The sequence below is a fragment of the Chanos chanos genome, chromosome 10, assembly GCF_902362185.1.
Source record: "Chanos chanos chromosome 10, fChaCha1.1, whole genome shotgun sequence".
In the NCBI taxonomy this organism is placed as follows: Eukaryota; Metazoa; Chordata; class Actinopteri; order Gonorynchiformes; family Chanidae; genus Chanos; species Chanos chanos.
Genome location: NC_044504.1, coordinates 22,954,865 through 22,974,723, shown reverse-complemented (window position 1 = coordinate 22,974,723; position 19,859 = coordinate 22,954,865). Strand labels below are relative to the sequence as shown.

The 19,859-nt window shown below is 38.3% G+C and overlaps 1 protein-coding gene across 2 annotated transcripts in view; it reads right to left on the bottom strand.

Moving 5' to 3' along the window:
- grid1a (glutamate receptor, ionotropic, delta 1a) overlaps window positions 1–19,859 on the bottom strand; it is a 183,455-nt gene that overhangs the window by 8,067 nt on the left and 155,529 nt on the right. For both annotated transcript variants that reach the window (XM_030786758.1, XM_030786759.1), the window contains 6 exons: window positions 18,648–18,767; window positions 10,970–11,071; window positions 9,365–9,562; window positions 8,787–9,117; window positions 7,075–7,213; window positions 974–1,169 (listed from right to left, as the gene is read on the bottom strand). In XM_030786758.1, the coding sequence (XP_030642618.1) occupies window positions 974–1,169; window positions 7,075–7,213; window positions 8,787–9,117; window positions 9,365–9,562; window positions 10,970–11,071; window positions 18,648–18,767 (1,086 nt within the window). The remainder of the gene's footprint in view (window positions 1–973; window positions 1,170–7,074; window positions 7,214–8,786; window positions 9,118–9,364; window positions 9,563–10,969; window positions 11,072–18,647; window positions 18,768–19,859) is intronic.

Below are 19,859 nucleotides of genomic sequence, written 5' to 3'. Positions count from 1 at the left end.
ACTGATTTGTGATACATCTTTAACACATAGACACTAGTGTTACTTCTTTTTAACATTTCCTAAATCCTTTCAAATTTATTTTCTACTGATATTAGCAGCATATATGACCAAGTGAAAAATACAATTAATGACCTGAAACACTATCCAGACCCAGTAATGGAGGTCTGTGCTGTGAATTGGTTGTGTTTAATTTAAGGAATTACTGAGTGATTGCAGGTGTCACGCAGGTGAGAGAGAATGAGATTAGCATAACCAGTTCAAATTGAGATTGACACAGGCCAAAGACAATAAGAAAATTAATCATGTCATTTAAGCATGGGCGTGCTGGGCTTTAGTGCTTGTAATTGCTTTAGTGTGTGTGTGGTTGTTCTAAAAGGCATGATCTCACACTCACACGGAGGCTCCAGTTTGCTGTTTATGTCACAGTTCTCTTTTTTTCTTTTCCCTTCTCAGACGTATACTCACAGATAACTCTTCATGCCATGTTAACTCAAACATTAACAAATTCTGAGAAGACATGATGAGTGTGAACAAATGTCATAGGTCAAATTATTACTGGCTTTTCTTCATAAATATGCTTCAGACTCATGTCCTGTATACACATAATGAATAACTCTCCACGCCTCTGCTGTCACATGTAGGTTCCCAACAATTCTATTGCTATGCTCTACTGAACTCGACTCTCATGCTGCGATATTGGAGTGACCTTCCCATCGTAGTGCCTGACGAGTTAAAAAATAAGTACCTCATTTATATGTTTACGACCACATGAGAGAGACAATTCTGTGTAATAATAAGGACACAAAGTACCCTGGACTAAATTTTAAAATCGTTTTACAGCTTTCTGTATTATGAATAACCAAAGGTCAATAACAATGGTAAAAAGCACACATTGTTCCTGCATTGAAAACAAAGTTGATCTGCATATGTGGCCCGAGTGTCGCAGAAAGCCATGGACATGTCCCAGGCTAACCTTTTGGATGCCTTCAGAAGGGTTAGACACTGAGTTCTCTTGGCCCTGGTTCTTATTGATGGTTCTCCATAGTTCTGCAAAGGTACTGTCCTGTTCCAGAGGGTTGGTGCCCTTTACTCGGAAGTACTCATAAACTGCTGACTCTCTGACTGTGCCATAGGTTAAATCCGTCTGTTTGGCAAGGTCCTGGAAAGTCCTGTAAGAAATTTTCAGAGACAAAACAACAGTCTAAGGATGAATAAAGAACACTCAGTATCCTATGATGTCTAAAAGAGTTCACCTACTGTGGATCTGGAGGATGAAAAAAAATGCTTAATGTGGAGATAAAATGAGATAGGGTATGCTGATGTCTGGCACTCTGAAGGCATGTTATTCTGGAGGCTGTGTGTTTGTGTGAGTACATTAAGAGGTTTGTGCACGTGCATATAGAGAATAAACCCACTTGATAAGGTTTCACACTGAGATTTGAGATTTCTCTTTGTTTCACAGACAATTCATGGAGTTATGAGAATGGTACTGTTTTGTGATGAGGCTTAAAAAAAATCTAAAAATGGAAATGTGATTGGTCCTCAATTATAAGATTAAAAAAAAACAAAACCCTACTGTATATGAAAATATCTTCTGAAGCGTATTTATGACATTGTCAAACTGGATAATAAACACTCAGCTTGTGGATAAGAGTCACAAGGAACTCAAGACATCTAAAAAAGTACAATGTATGAGTATTTGGCACATTGTGAAGGTGAGTGAAATGTGCTAAAACTAAAATTATTCATTTTCTACCATGATTATATTTCATTGCTGGGAGACACTTCAGATACACTTGAGACTACCCGATGAGGAAAAATGGAACACCATGTCCTTCACTGTCCTTTGATACTTCCAACAAAGGTCACCATACAAAAGATACATGCTGTAACATTTAGACCCACAGTGACTGGACACTAAGATCATTAATGAAAGGCTTGAATTCAACCCTTGCCATTATGTAAATAACCTTTACTTTGGTCCAGCGAATTATGACCACTGTCACCAGTTACACTTTGAGGAAAAGCAGGAGCTAAAACATTGAGACCTATCAAAGGATGACATTAAGTGTTCTCTCAAATTGCAATTAATGCATTTCCCAGAATCTCCTGACTTGTCGTTTAGGTAATTGTGTTATGGTGAGTATCAATCAAATTTCACTGTTAATGCTTATTTAACAACACTGGAGATTGCTTTTTTGTCAGAACCATGTATGCACTTATATATTGTATCTCCTAATGCATTTCAAACAGTCTGTGGCAAATTCAGATGTGTATCAGCTCTCAGTTAAGACAGGGCTAGTTAATGGGACACCATCCAATTATTTTAAGAATTGATTAATCTAATTACTAACTGTGAGATGATAAAAATCTGGTCAATGAATCAGTTTAATTAATTTTAGATCACATGTGACTCTTCAAAACAGCCATGCAAATGAACCATGCAGATGATCACCCAGACTGACTGTTGGATTTGTGTCAATACAAACAATCTGCACTGCACAGTTACACTGTGATACTATTTTTAATCTAAGGAATTTAATTGAAACACAGCTACTATTGCACTAGTATTTTAACTTTTTTTTTTTTTTTAACAACTAAGGACTTTTTTTTTTCAAAACAACCTTTTATGGCATGTGTGCAAGGAGTGTTTTACAGCAACGTTGGATGAAATGTTTCGCTTAAGGACATGACAGCAGCAGCCAGAAGAAAGGCTGAAACAATATAGTCTGCAGCCCTCCAGTAGCCTACTACGTCTACATCCCTATTGCTACCTCACCTTGAAGTGAAAACAACAAACCCTCAGCGCCTGGTGAGAATCCCTAACCTACCAAAGCATCTCTGCTCAGAGAAATCCTCTCTGTGTAGCAAAACCCGAGAGGTATAAAATCAACAAAACAACAACAATAATAAAAACAGCCATCTGTTGCTTCACTCTTGGTTTGTGTACTACAAAAAAGAATTTCTCATTATTGGGTTAATATTAAGGCAAGGGTCAGGACTTCCTGCTATGGGTGTTCCTACCTCTTCTCTTTTGAGGACTCTCATTGACTTTTGAATAAACATTATCTGAAAGAGCAAGAATTCCTCCCCCATTGTATATATCCCCTCTGTCTTATCAAAAAAATATATGAATTAACAACCCTCTGAACCATAACATGATATGAATCAAGTAACATACATTAATTTTAATCTAGTTCACAAAATTAAGAACTCAAGGTCATCTCAACCAACACCATCTGTACATCACTCAACTACGTAGAACAACCACAAAATAAGTATAGCGAGATTCTACAAAGATGAACATTACTGGAACACGATATTGTGCTAGGAGCATCTACAATCTGACTTTTTCGCTAATGAACTGAACTTAAAAATCCTCCTCTCAACAAAGACCATTGCATGTTTCTCTGACTCTATCAGAAGAGCTTTTTCCACATAGCACTCCATGTTCTCAAGCTCTCATTCAAGTCCTAAGAAGTGAGAATCAATAAAGCTCCCTCAAAAATATGTCATTAGCTATAATTGGTCTGGGTGAAAATCCATCAGGATTGGACACATTTTCACACCCTTTCTGTCCTTTGCAAAACCCAAATGAAGAGTTTAGTGCTATAAGGAGGCAATGAAAAGGCTGAGTGCTAAGTGCTGGAGCAAATGACGTAAGTGGTTAATTATTTAAGTTGTAGTTGTTGAAACATTGGTACAGGGACCTCAGAGGGATGTTTGTGACTCAATGTGCAAAATCCATTATTTGTATCTGACACCTTTGTGTCTCTATGAGAAACAGTGAATAGTGGTTAATTTTCAGGTTCTTGTAAAATTTGTGCATGAGTGATGGCAAAACCTTCTCTGTTAGTTCCGAAGTTTTAGAGTAACCCATTAGAAGTTTACAAAACAAAGCTTTTGTTTTGTACCATGTAGCAGGACTTGCCAACTAAGGTAGGGGGAGTAGACTATACTTATACAACTGACTTCCTAAAATATAACTTGCTGTTCCTAGAATTTTCTGTAAGATATCCTACATCCTCATTCCATATACTACACTGATGCTGAGTTCAGACTACATGATTTCAGCCTGATTTTGACACTTCCACCGTCGGGCCCAAATGTGAATGTCTGGAACGACAAATGGGCGTCTTTACCCTTTGTAGTGTGACATAATCTAAGAACAGCAATGTGGCGTCTGGGACACCCCATGACGAAACACAATACAAAACGTCTAGCATGTCAGAATTTTTTGTATTTTCCTGCCTAGTCTGACATCTCCTACGACATGTTCCTTGATATTGACCAATAGGATGAATGACAGTCGTCCTCCTTGATGACATATGAACTTGCGCAAGGTCTTGAAAGGCAGTGTACGATGATTGGTTGGGGTCATACTTGTAGTGTTGCCAGTCTCCCGGCCAAGACACGGCAAGAATCTATGGCACTATAGTTGCCTAATGTGACATAGTGGCCATCGTGAAAGACAGAAATATCGTATAGTCTGATCCCAGCATAAAGGCCATTCTGATCAGCTCCCCTTTTTGAGTGCTGGTTGCTTTCAAGATTTCCTCCTATTTCAGATGAAAGGCGTTTTCCTTGTGTGATGTCTCCAAGGTTCAGGATGCATGTCCTGCACTGACCATAATCTAAAATGTTAAACCAGATCCAAATCCCAAAGACAGGCAAAGTTTGGTATATGGATATCAGACTAATGCAGGCATGGCAAGAAATTGAAAATGATAAACAGACAAGGGTCAGAAAACAAGAAACAGGAAACAGGAATATTAAAAGCCAGGAGCAGCACAGTTCAATGGAACTGAAAGACTTTGCAAAGACCTGAGGGAAACAAAAGAGCATATATACTGGAGTCTAATGAGATCATGAACAGGGAACAGCTGTAATCACTAATCAGCCCATGAGCTGGTAGCTGGTAAGCTGACGTAGCCGAATGCTGACAGGCTGAATCAGAGGGAGGTGGAGAGGGAGAGGTCATACCTAGTGAACATTTTCCTTGCTCACGGGGGGGCCTCAGGCCAAATGTCCTGTAAAGTCGCACTGTGTCAGTGTCTCTTGTAGATAGCATTATACAAATAAAATTAAGCTGAATTAAATTGAACTCACAAGGTGATCCTCTCAAGAGTTGGGTTGAGGCAAAATCCCAAAGTTAAATCTACACACTAGAAATATTGCCCTTAAAAATATGAATGTCATTGCTGGATATGGTTAATATGTTTTGAGCAAACATCTTTGTTGGCTTGCTTATGATTTCAGTGACTAATTTAACAAGACATAATTGGCTCAGAGAATTGTTAGATGGACCACATTCAAAACAAATTTCTACATCAGGACACCAAAGTTAAATTTGTTGGTTATAAGTGATACCTGAAAATGAACAGGTTTGCTGTAGGTCATGCTAGGGAACACAACTCAGCAGAGACTGTTCTTTGGGCTTGGTGCATTCATATCCATTTCATTCTCAATGACTGAGAGCAATATCAAAACCTCCCAGTGGACAACGACGGGGTAACAGTATAATATTATGCAGCAGCAGGGCTGCCAAATTATGATATCAGCTACAAACAAGGTGATTAGCTCAGCAAATGCAGCTGCAGAGCCCTCAACAGAAAAGCTAAATAAGTTCCACTTCTTCCCCTCCTTCGTAGAAAGTGAGGGGAAGCTATGAATGAATGCAAATGTATATGAATCCAGAGAAGTGCTTAGCCACCAATTGAGTTCTGCTTCCCTGAAACTTTGTCTTCATGCCATTTCAGGACAGTTGGCTCAGCAGCCACAGATTAAAAAGTGTTGGAGAAGATTGGCAAAGACACAAAAACAGATGGCTATTGGTGCAAAAAGCTGATGGTGTATAATGAAAACTTTTAGTATGGAGTTGTTTTCAATAAATAGATTTTAGTTTTGCACATTCAGTGATATAGCTTTGAAAATTTGCCTTTTAAAATATAACACATTGATGAGATGTGTGATGTGTACATTTTAGGTTCAACAACAGTTTTGTCCATTTTTTCACAGTTTGCGTGTCTGGAATGTTCACACAGACTTTTACTTTATCTGGGGAAGTAATTGTGAGGTAATTAGACAAAACATCTAAAATTAGAATGGGACTGTTTTATTCCAGTGATTGACATCTTAAGCACTCTTTGATTTGCATGAGAATTTTGATTGCTTGATTACAATTTTAAAAATCTTAGTACGCCATAAGTGACTGAAATATCTGGATATTTTATTTTGATTGCTTGCTGCAAAACCATGGCTGAAAATGGAATCACCCCATGGGCAAAATTCCTCTGGGTATGCGATGTGTCTGAATGATGAAGTCATCATTAGAACAAGATGCCTGTTGCAGGTCTGAACACTGTTTGATTTCTCCAGCTTAACCATGAGCAGATAATATTTACTTAACATCGGCGCAACTGAATGCAAGCAAATTCCAGTGCTCCAGCCACTCTGCAGAACCTCTTGAGCAAACTGGATATGTGGTCAGATATTATTTACACAGGCAAGTACAAACTATATTCACATGGCTCTCATTACTGATTCAAATATAACAACTGTGAAGCCATTCATCAAGCCAGACATTTTTTCTGACCGCATAGAGATTTGCTCTAGAAATGGAGAGAAGTTATGTCTTTCTCAAAAGCAAACAAATCTAAACAAGTGCATAAAACCTATGGATATCTTTTAGCTGTTTCAATGCTTTAATTCCTTCACGCTTAAGACACTTAACTTCCCTCAAAAAAAAAAAAAAAAAAAGAAAAAACACTGATGAATTGTGCATACACCATATTCATCAGAGGAATGAACTATACACATGCCATTTAAATGAGTTCAGAACCTACTGAAAAATATGCAGGAATCATTTACTATATAAGTAAATGAGAACTAAATAAGAACTAATTGACACCATAATTATGTCTCTGAGAAAATCTGCAAACAAGACTTTATAATACCCAGGAACACTTAAGAATATCAACAGTGAGCTCACCAAGCAACACTAATTTAATTATATGCCTTCACATCAGTTCCAATACGTGGTATGTCTCACTCCCAGGAATGTTTGACTCTTACCTTACAGCATTGTCCATACGGGAGACAGTAAGGTATGCTGCTAGGTTCGCTGTGTACGAAGAACAGACAATGAGAGTGAAGAGCCACCAACTTCCCATGACTATCCGCAGAGCCATGGAGCTCATGATGGATTCACCACCTGCAACGTGAGGATATGAGAGAAACCACCATCACATCTTATTTTGCAGTCTTTCATCTCACTGGTCTCTACCATGTATCTCTTTTCTTTCCCCTAATATATCCTTTTATACTTGATAGTCTAGCAATGGCAATGCTCTCTTGTCTCTTCATCATTAAATCAATACCCCACCCCCCACCCTTGAACTGAGTGTCGATCTTTTTGAAACTCATTCTCTTGCCTTCCTCTGGCCATTGTGGTCTCACTGACTCTTTTGCTCTGTTTTTTCCTCTGCTCCCTAATTCTCTCACTTTCTAGCATTCATCTCACTTCCACTTCCTTCCATTTCGCATGTGTTCCTCAGGCACTGTTTGTTCATTCAGTGAGTGGGCGATCTAGCCATGCGATGAGATTTTTTTTTTTTTCATCACTGCCTCTTCTTTCTTTCTCTCAGGGCTTCTCAGTAGAAGAGATCCACACCCTTATAAACCAGTGTGGAAATGTCAATACGAAATTCCCTCTCGGAGCATAAAGCTAAAGAAATGTCATCAGCCAAATCAAAAGGGAAAAAAGAGGAAAAAATAAATAAATAAAAATGAGAAGAGTTGTTGGGTGTCAAGACTGATGCGGTGACAGCAATGCAACAGCCAGGAGCTCCAGAGCAGTTTTAGCTGCTTCACTTTCAAGTCTCGGTAAGCTTTATCAGAAACACTCTGAGTCAGCAAAGACTGGGTTAGGGGTTAAGTCAGTGTAAGACGTCCAGTATGGTCATAAATGCTGTTCTGATCGAAATCGATCATGCGGTCAAATGGAACATCCAACTAGAACCACCAAACTGAAAACCACTGAGGACTACAGCTGCCATGAAAATACCATTCTCCATAGTATGTGAATTTTAGCAGGGTAATTGCCACAATTTTCTTTCAAAGCTTTACAATAAAAATACCCCCCTTTTCTGTTAAAGGGCAATAAAATAAAAAAAAAAACCCATAAAATAAACAAAAACAAAAAACCCTGCAAGCGCAAGGAAAGAAAGTAAGAATACCCTAAATTAGAACAGCTGGGTGTTTTAAGAGCTAGATAGGATGGGAGCCAGGTTTTGATGGACCCAACTGGGAAGGGTGGGCTGGCATGGCAAAGAGAGTCATTTATCTCCATCTTGCATGGCTGGATCTGGACCAGAAGACTTCACATTTGTCCATTCAAAACATTCAAAGGCACCTTTGCAGTTTTCTGTCACAAACATACACACTCATGCCACCTGGCAAGATTTGCATTCCATGTACAACAGCACCAAACATTGTCCTCTTTTTTTTTTTTGTTAAATATTTGGTTCTTGTCAAAAATACAAAACGCATTACTCATCCCTGAGGACCTCCTTGCCTCCCGGTAGATATGATGTGTGGCAGTTGAAAATCAAGTTTAATTTTTAAATAGGTAGGGGGAAAAACTGTTTCTGTTAAATGCTAATAAAACAGCTTAGCTGTCACTTCTAAAAATGTCAGTGTCACTGCACAACACTGTCTTTCTCCATGCACTTATTTCTTAGTTCTCCACAGAATAATTTTTCTATAGCTTTACCACCCAGGCTCACCTTGCTGAACAAAGGCTCCATAGACAATCCAGATGGCACTTTGGAGAGATGTAGTGACAGAAGCAGGCTGATGGGGCCCAGGTGGATTCTGGGAATGTGCACACTGAATGCGTCGGAGTAAGAAGATCATAACCCCAACCACTGGTATGGCAGCTGCAATACACGCCCACACTGCCAGGTCAAATGGTGCCAGCAGAGAAAAAATGTTGATCTTCTCCTTTGATTTGCTCATCAGGATTCCAATGGAGTAATCCAGATAACGCTTGCTGAAATCCACTACATTCTCCCGCTCTGGAGTGATGGTTATAGCAGATACAGCCAGGTCTGCCCTCTAAAGAGTAATACATATTTAACATATGTGTAATAGGTTCAAGTACAGATATAATCACGTAAACTGGTACACACGCACAAAAAAACAAACAAAACAAAACAAAAAAACACAGCAGATATAATGGTGTCACCCAGCTAATAATTTGAAATGAGACTGATAGTTGCATTCACACAAATTGCATTATCTGACATCTTTCCAACCCTGTCAAGCCATTAAATGGATTATGATGAGTAAGTGCAAAACTTGCCTTGCTGATGAGTTCTCCAATCATGCCACTCCAAGAACCATTGGGTAGAGGAGAACCATATTTCCCATCAGCCACCTGATATATCTCATACTTGAAGCCCAATAACTTGGCTAGAGCATCTAGAACATCAATGGAAAAACCTTTATACCGTTTAGGTTGTCCTAGAATGTTTTCAGCTACCATCACAAATGGCTCCTCCTACAGTAGAGAAAACAAGGAAAACAAGAAAACAAACAAATTACCAAAGAGCTTTTCTTTATCAGCCTGCCCAACACTGACATCATTTGAGAGAATGCTTAATCATCTGTTTCTGAGAAATGTTCCTCTGAGAGAGAATGCAGAGAGTTGCGATCCAATCACCACCAAATTTAAACGGTTTTATGGATAGATTAATAAAAATAGTGATGATAATGCACACAGCCTCTAACAGCTGAAGCCTTCCAAATTTTATAGTTTGTCCTTTGGGAACAACTGAGAGTTAACTTCTGTCTATAAATTATAAGTATGAGTCAGGACATAGCTAAAAGGCTAATACCTATGTTGAGAGGCTGTGTCTGTGTTGTCATATTTCAACACTAGATAAGAGGATATCTTCAACTGAATTATTAGAAGACACTTCATTGGGGAACCTTCTTTTTATCTTGTTTAGTTTGTCTGATGCAAGGGCAGAGAGTTGCGGTTAGTCTCATTTAGGGATTGTCTGTGAGTGACACCTTCTTCAATGACAGCTTGACAGCCTCAGTTCCAGGTTAATCTGAATGAAGTGTTTCCACAGGGACCACTGACCCATGACACCTTGATCAGGGAAGCGTGTGATGCCTCATCAGACCAAAATTACCTGGTGCAATTCAATGGGACAAAGTCCTTTGAAACCTGGCAAGACGAAACAGCTGATATCTAAGCTGTGATACCCATCAGATTAAAGAAAACAAAACAGAAACCAAAAAAAAAACACATTCATAAAAAGAACAACGTAAAAAGAGTGCTTGATGGTATCACTACTGCCAATGAATGTTTGTTTAAGAGGTAATTTAATACTGTGAAAGGAAAGACAACACCATTGTGATAAAACAGAAAACACCTTGTGAGACAGTCTGTACAGAACAAAACCAGCATCTGGTCGTCTAACTACGATTTTATTAATTAACTTTTTACAGAAGCATCAAGGTGCTGTAGGTGAAATAGGAAAGTGTTTGAGGATCAGTCAATTTTTTATTTCTCTGATGAACAATTTTTTGTTTTGGGCTAAATATCTTTTAGATGTGAGGGCTCTACTGACTTGCACATTTTTGTTTCACCTCTTCATAAACACACTTGATTTATTTGATGTGCTAATTGTCAAACAATGGATCATTGTAATCAGGTGTGTTGGTGTAAGGTTGGAAAAAAGGTTTGCTTAGGTGTTGGCTAGATCACCGTGTCTGAGGTTAACAATAATGCACTACCTACGATTCACAAGAGGGTGCTCCACTGACTAGTTCATAAATATTTATTGGGCCTGTTTATCCATGCTGCTTGTCTTCACCAGTGTGATTGGTCAGAAGAGCTGGAGTGCATGCATTGTGTATCTACTTGAACAGATTTCATTTCCTTTGGAATACCTACCAACAGAGTTACAACTTTAAGTGTCACTCCCAGCATGCCACTATCCACTCGATTCTCTTTTAAACTACCGTTCAACCCACGACTGGAGTCCCACGTTGCCAGCTGGGGAGAGAGAGAAAGAGAGAGAAAGAGAAAAGGAGAGAGAGAGAGGGAGAGAGAGAGAACCAAAGAGGAGGCAAGTATACCATGACTTAAACATACATTAATAATAATTCTGCTGGTGAAACAATTAATGATTAAATTACTACTCAGTGAAAACAGACGTACAATATAATGTAATGAAAGTAGAAGTTTCATTTAGGCATTTAGGCAACTAGTTTCTGCCTGGAAAAAGACAGTTCTCACATGCAAGAGAAAAGGGGAAAATATCAAATGATTGAAAGTGTAATAAAACCTTCCCTGCCTTACATGTTCACAGCCAGCTCAATGCAATATCCACTGGCGGTAAATTTGTCAGACAGTGAGACAAGACATTGCTTTCCACAAAGGACAAAAACGTACCTTTGATACTGCAGAAGGCTTCTATGTTGCCAAATATCACACTAAATTCCTAAGCATCTATACTACCACCAAAGAGTGTTACATCATGTATGTAGTTTCATTATTAAGTAGAATCAGTTATGCACAATTTATTACAATCATAGTGTGAGAAATGTCTGCGGCAATGTGCAGGGAGTGTGATGAATGCAGGCTGACACCATAAGGTACAGCTAACATAAACCATCTACTCATCAGTTGGCAGTTCTGGCAATAGCATTACACAGCATCAATGGAATTACACCTGACTATCCAAAGATTCTCTCTAGCATGCCCAGTAGTGTTATTATATTATTCAAACAAAAAAGAGTGAAGCTTTCAAGAGTCTATTTGCCCATCATGTGTACTGATACAACTTCACACATGTACACTCTAATCTTTCATTGCTTTTTTTAGAGTATTAACACTACTCAGCCTTCTTTCCATGTGAGAATGACAACAGAACCAGGGCCAAGTGTAACAATGTGTCTTGTGATACAGCAAACAATTTATTGAATAATTATCTAACATCTCTGCCTTTGTGTTTCTAAGAAAGGTGAATATTATCAGGTAACAGTGGTCACACAGTCATCGAATATTAATACATGGGATTTGACCCTTTGTCACTAACTTGTATCAGCTTGTCATTTGACCCCTGAGTCCTTCAGTGTGTGACAGGATGACGGAGCGTTTAACATAACGCTATCTGACACATCCCATTAGTTTGAGGTGAGCTGCTAAATCCTGTTCCCTTGCTATAAAATTCCCCTTTCCCTTCCTCTTGCCCATGCTTACCCTCTCAGTCAACCTAAATGGCTAGGCATTCTCTCTCTCCTCTCTCTCTCTCTCTTACTCCCTCTTTCTGTTTCCCTCTCTCTTTTTCTCTCCCTTTTATTTTCTCCCTCTCTTCCAGTGTTAAATTGTTAATCGCTGGGCACCTGTTGACAGAGGCATACAGTGTTGACAGATATCTGGGGGATTGTACATGCCAATAGTCTGACAAAAACACACTCTGTGGCCTGCAGCAAAATGGAAGTTCATCTCTCAACAGAATATGTGACAGTGTGTGTGTGCGCATGACAGAGAGAGGGAGTTGACAATGACTTTATTTCTTTTGTCTCAGAACTGTTTGTGAATTCATGGCTTAACAGTTTGTTACCCTATTCTATGCTATTCAAATCTATGCACATATATCCCTAGAAACTTTCTATGAATGCTGACAGAAATGGTACTCTTATAGTAACCCTAACATTAATCCTAATGCTTTCTATGATTTTTTCCATTTAAAACAAACTTCTTATGAGGTGATAATGTTGGCTCCATTGAGCTTCCTTTTATCTGAAAACGGTGTCTGAATCTTTTAGGACTGTTGCAGTAATGGTGTTTATCTCTGCTATCCCCTTCATTTAGTGAAAGATAGATGGATAGATAGTTAGAGATTGATAGATAGATACATAGAAGGAGAGAGAGAGAGAGAGAGAGAGAGAGAGAGAGAGAGCATCAAAAAGACAGAGTTGAGAAACACATTCATTTTTGCTTCAGGAAATGAAGGACGCTGGGACAACTCTCTTCGAAAACTACCTCTGTTCTACAGTGCAGTGACTGCCTTTTTGTTCAGCAGTGTCTTATCAGTATAGTGCACAGTTTCCAGGCCAAGTACTTGGCCTGTCTGTTCATTCAAAGAGCAAGACTTCATCAGTGCATAAATTGCAGCATAGAGGTCATATTAGAAGAAAAAATTACATATATAAAATAAAGCAAAAAAAAAAAAAAAAAATCATACTTTGACTGGGATGGAGGGATGGAAGATTTCAGCACAGCTTCGTGTTCAAGGTTTGAAGGCTGGGCATGATATGCTGAACTGCAAGCATAGGAAGGTTCTTTGAACTGATTGAGGCTTTGAAGGCATTTGTTGCAAGAGAAGGAAATATGGAAGAAGTAAAAAAGTAAAGACTATATATCTGTACCTTTGTAATCTGCAAAAAACCTCTGTAGGTGAAGCCTGTGGTGATTGTGCGCGCGCGTGCGTGCGTGCGTGCGTGCGTGTGTGTGTGTGTGTGTGAGAGTGATGGGTGCGTGGGCGGGCAGGCATTTGTGAGTGTTTGCTAGTATGACTATGTGTGGTATGTGGTTGCGATCAGAGAGAGAGAGAGAGAGAGCGAGAGAGAGCGCTTTGGGAAAAGAAATGTGTTTTGATAATATTACAGAGTTTGAATTAAAGATGGATTAATTACGGTTCGTCAGTCTCTTGTTGTGGACTGGATTACGTGAGCTGTTTAGATAGATGTATCTGATATAAATGAAGCAGTTTGTGAGTGTTGCGATCCTTTCTTAGCTATGCTAAGCAAATATCAAGACATCACTGAAAAACCTGAACCTTAATATAAACTGAGCTCATGAAATGTCCTTTATTTTAATGTCAATTGTCCAATCACATACTATCACTTTCTTTTATAATTATTGTATTCATCTTCGTTAAAAGGCATGACTCAATGAAATCAAACATATTGATAAAAAGCGGTCAAAATTAATTTTGCTACTTCTCATGTGGGTACTTCTAATCATTTATTCATTCTGACTGGTGAAGATTTGCACACACATTTTTAGCAGTAGTGTGGCTGATGTGTCTATGCGTCTGTAAAACAGATTTATCATTTTTTTTTTCATGAATATATAAACAAACCTTTTGTTACACAACAATAATATGATAGTAGAATATTAACAATATAGTAATATGGTAATCAATATAATCACTTACAAAAATTCATAAGTACATTGCTTATATATTAATGCTTCATTGTTTACTGTTAGTTTTTTAGTTTGTTTATAAATATTCACTTTTATAACGTGTTACTGTCACTTGTCTTTTACCAAAGAAATAACAAGTTAGCATAAGTGGCTAAAAATTGTACAGTAAAGCAGCGCAATAAAACTACGGCACACAGCAAGTTAAACACTCAAAACTGCTGCCACAAAAAAATATGTAAGCCCTCTGACTTTCATACAACATAATTACATGTCATTTACTGTGACAAATATCCTGACTCACACCATATGACTAATAGCGTCTCGCTATCTGCATGATTCACTTGGTCTAAAGAATCGTTTGATCTTAGCTTTAGTTGAAACAAGTAAGGTATTGAAATCAAACAGGTGATTAATAAGCAGTGTCAGATGAAAGAGACAAAGACCCATATCTGAAATGTCATTAAACAAGGACAACAAAAATAAATTTAATAGCTCCTTCCAATGCAATAGAAAACATAATAATACAAACAACATTCCTCTTCTTCCTAATTAAGGTTGCCTGTCCTCCCCCATTAGAAACATTTTATTTATGATATTGATCCAAGCAATGGATAATGCAAATTTCAAATACTGACCATATGACTGTTTGATAAAAAAAAGGAAAAGAAAAAAGAAAAAAAACCCCACAAATACAGACTACATTCACTGAGCTTAACAGCCATGAATATTTTAGAAATGCTGCAGTGTAGAGGACTTCAACTTTTCCATTCTCTCTGATTACATGACAGCAACAACTCAATAAGATTTGGAGGATAGATGGAAATATGGCTAGAAAGAGAGGAAAAACTAAATGCAAATTTGACTATTATTGGTCAATTACATAAAGTACATGTACTGCAAAGATTTTTCATAGAGCCCTGAAAACAAATATTGTCATTTCACCCACCATAAAGCATCTGACAGTAAAATAATGCACACTTAATCTTTCACCAAGGTTCAGATCAACAGTGAGACTCAAAAAGCGGATTGAACAGAATAGCTCATTCTGTTGCTTCTTGTTCTGTTGCTTTGTTTTTTTTGTTTGTTTTTTTTTTTTTTGTTTGTTTGCTTCCAACCAAACAATGAAGGCACTACATGCAAAACCTTTGCTGCTTTGCTGTTATAAAAGACAACAAAACAACCACAGATAATATGATCTTCAATCCGCTTTCAAGTGGTACTCAAAGGGTACAAAAGAAGAAAGTTAAGGACTAAATGTACCATAATGTAATTCCTCAAATTAATTGGTTTGCCTAAATCCTGGTACATGTTGCTGATAGGTTACTGATGGGTTAGTGTATACACGGTTTTATATGTGGCTTTTAGATCTCTGCAGCAACTATATAATAACATCTGTATTGAATGTATTATGAAGAGTAGCCAATGATCCCATCTGACCTGTGTCCAGCACAAAGACGCTTGAAAATCAAACACTGGATTTTTTTTTTGTTTGTTTCTAAGAAGGACTCCTTTTTGAGCATATATGAAATATATAAAACAAGAAGGAGAGTGTCTACATCTGTACTGGTCTTTCACATGAAGCCACATCTATTAAGGGTCAGACAGTGGAGTGTGTGCAATCCTACAAATATCTGGGGACAATTATTGACTCAAAGCTGAACTTTGAAGCAAATTGTGAAGCTGTGTGTGAAAAGGGGCATCAGCATTTGGTTTGTTAGAAGAAACTGTCCTATTTCCACATTGACAAAATCATGATGACTTTATTTTATCGTGCTTTTGTTGAATCGATTTTATCCTTTTCTCTGGCGTCATGGTTTGGAAACCCGTCTTTAAAGAACAGAAACTCTCTGAGTCAAATTTTTAAATGGTCCAATAGGTTGATTGGTGAGTCTCAGCTTAAGCTAGCGTCCCTGTACACCAGACAGTTACAGTGGATAACTGGCTTGATTTTAATTGACGACTCTCACCCGTTGCACACTGAATTTCAGCTCCTTCCTTCTGGACGAAGGTTCATAGTCCCAGAGTGCAGAACAAAGCGGTATAAAAACAGTTTTGTTCCAGCAGCTATTACTCAGATGAACAAGTCATAGCGAAATTGCAAAGATGATATATCTTTTTATTTATTTTATATATTTTATTTATTTATTTTATTGTTTTCATTTTTAGTTTTATTGGTTTGGGAAAGACTGGGACCTGAGTAATTTTAGTATGTTTGTAAATTGTCTGTGTTGTTTGTTGGTTGTTTGTAAAACGTGTGTCAAGAAGGATGATGACTCGTCTACTGCAAACCAAATCTACTTCCAGCTACAAATAAAGTATCCTGAACCTGAACTTGAACCCGAACCATATCGGCTCAGAAATGCTGCTACATGGTCTCTATGTATTCCCTCCCACACTGTGTATCCCCACAATGTGGCCTTGGAAATAACCAAATGGGCTCGGTGACCCTGCTGTGGCTGAATAAACATTCTAGGAATTCACTCAGATCTACGTATTGTTTGGTTTCCAAGGAAAGGTAGTTGTTGTTTTTTTTTTCCCCCAGTCCTTCAGTGAAACCCATGGGGTTGTGTGATCACATGTAATTGAGCTAGATTGGCTACAGATGTGTGAAGCAGTGTGTGTGTGTGTATGAGAGACGATGATAAGTAAAAGTCCTGCTGACTGTGTGTGTGTGTGTGTGTACTGAAAAGATATCAGAGCTTTTTGTTTGTTAGTTTGTTTTTTATAGAGCATGTGCATATGTTTCTGTGCATCTTGCTTATAAGTGTGGTTCATGGCTCATTGTGAAGCTTGACAGGAATCACAGCTTACCTAAAGGAGGCCTGAATTACCAAAATTCAGCAAACATTTTTATAAATACAGACAGAGAGAGAGAGAGAGAGAGAGAGAGAGAGAGAGAGAGAGGTAAAGAGCGTGTATGTTTGAGATAAATAGATAAATGGGTCTTGTGCCTTATTTGCCTCATTAACCCTTCCTACATTATTCCTGTACTCGTCTCTCTTCACACACAACACACACTGCAGATGCTAGTGTTCAGTTTAACCTCTCTCATCTGGGCAAATGCCAACACGGTTCATTAATTATTTACCCAGCATATGCTGTGGAACTACTGCCACCTCTAAAAGGGTAATGCCACATGACAAACTGTCCTGACACAGGGTTAGAACGACAAATAGGCTAGTCCTGTAAACCCCTCACATATTTACAGCATGAATCAAAGTAAAGGAAATTAAAATGACAGAACGATGAAAGCTATGCTGTCCCATCGTGATGGAATAAATGGAAAAATTATAGCATCTCAGTCTTCATTTTCAAAGTTGCATTCCTTCAGACATTCTTCCTCATGACAGGAGGAGAGAGAGAGAGAGAGAGACAGAGAGAGAGAGAGAGAGAGCGATGAAGATGATGGTGATGAGATGAAACAGTAGAAAAAAGAGTTGAGAGAGGCGCCAAAAGTAGCGCTAAAGGGAGTAGAAATGTCTTCTGCCAGGAGGCGGAGTGGTTTTTAATGAGCATTATGTTGTGCAAATACATTTTTTAAGCTGATGAATGTGGACTGTTTATTGGTCAGAACAGAAGGTGTGTTCATTAGTACTGTGTGTTATTGGCTGGAGGCAGTGACACCACTGCCTCTGGTTAATAGACAGACAGTGAAGTAATGAACAACAACGGTAAGTGTGTTTGGCACGCCATTAACTGGTCTTACCCACCACCAGCACTCCTAATGACCCTACTCAGAAGGCAAAAGCCTCCTTGGTAATGGGTAAGTGTGTGTATATGTGTGCGTGTGCATGTGTGTGTGTGTGTACATGTGTGAGACTGTACATCACTAAGCTTAGCACCTCTTCAAGCAAAAAACAGCAAAGCCATTAATGGTCACAATCTTTCTCTCTCTCTCTCTCTCTCGCTCTCTCCTCTTCACTCTCTCTCACACTCTCACCATGGACACTGCAGTCTCGTTCTGTGTTGTCTATTGTCACAACAAGCTGTCAATGCACCAAAAGAGGATACTTATTCTCCCAAAGTGCTAATGCAATGTAAACAACTGAAAGAGACAATCCACAAGTATTTGGTAATTGTAAGGTCAGTCACATTTCATCGGAAAACAAACCTAACTTGACTTGTCTTGGATGTTTCATTGTTCTGGACAGAGTGATTCTGGTATAGTTAAGTGAGAGAACGCTAAGAGTAACCTGGGCATAGCAGTAACCTCAACTTTAGTGGGGGCTTACTGGGAATCTCAGTATGCAAGTATCACAGTAATAACAACAAACAGGGAAAGAATTCAAACTCTTCATTCATGCATATCTCTTTGGGTGTGTATGTGTAACATATTTTACATGTAGTAGTGACAAATGTCGTAATTTGTGATTGTCCTGTGTGGCTCATATTTTTCCGCTGGTTTGGTACTCACTCGTTTGACATCTTTTCCAAATGTCTCACTGTAGCTTGTTCCTAAGATTTCAAACTGCACATGGGAGTTGGCCCCGTCATTTCGGAAATCCATCAAACCAGTGAGCCCTGAGATCCGTCCCTACAACCATGGGGAAGGTGCAGAGATAGTAACCGGAATTGTAAAATCACTGTAATGCACAACAAAAGGATCCAAAAGAGATTTATGCTCCTGTCAAGAGCTTTATCTGTATATTAATGTGCAATGAAGATAGTCAACCAACTGTAACCAGATTCTGGAGGGGAGGTTTCTTACAGTGTTCATCATTACAGCCAAGACCAAGACCAGTACAGTCTTTCTAAACCTTTACTTTCCCATGAATATATAGACATGTCTCCATGGCTAAAATGGTACTGGTGAGAATGGGAAAAAACATTTGTTAGGTTTTAATTAATTATTTTGAGATTATCTGATCTAGATTAATAATATTTTTTTGTACAATCAACATGCATGTCTCTGCAACTCTCACACTATATCACTATGATTCTATGATATGAGTCCTTCACACTTAATGGAGGAGCTGATGTTACACTGTAAACCTTAGGTAGGGTTAAGTGTGACAGGCTGTGGGTTAAATGTAAGACTTCTTGGAATTACACAAATGCCATTAAAAAATAACCAAAACAAAACAATTCCATTCCTATGCTGTATGGGCATGAAATATACCTGTTATTGTAAAAATGCTGATCATGTTTCGATAATTAGAAATGTTGGTAAAAATTAATGTTAAATAACATGCATTAAGCTGAGCACACTAAGTATGTCAGGGTTATGTTAGAATGAACATTGATACTTGCTAAACAACACCATTTGGCTTTTCAAATGTTGGTAACAGGCTATGAAACAAACATGAAAAAAGGCTTTTCCAATATCAATGAATGGTGACAGGCCATGTCACAGCTCCTGGCTACACTCCCAGTGAATCTACTGTTCTATTTTGATGGTATTTGGGATTACACTTTAGCAAGGGGAACATGTGTTGACCACTAATATTCAACAACGATCATGTGTTAGCCGATAATATATAGCTAATACATTTCTGTATATTAAAAGAACTATTCCGTGAGATAATGAAAACAGACTTAATAAAGGATTAGTAATAGTTAATACATGCATCACTGGACACAGAGATGTACCAGTTATATATTAGTGGCTAATATACAACGGATGCCA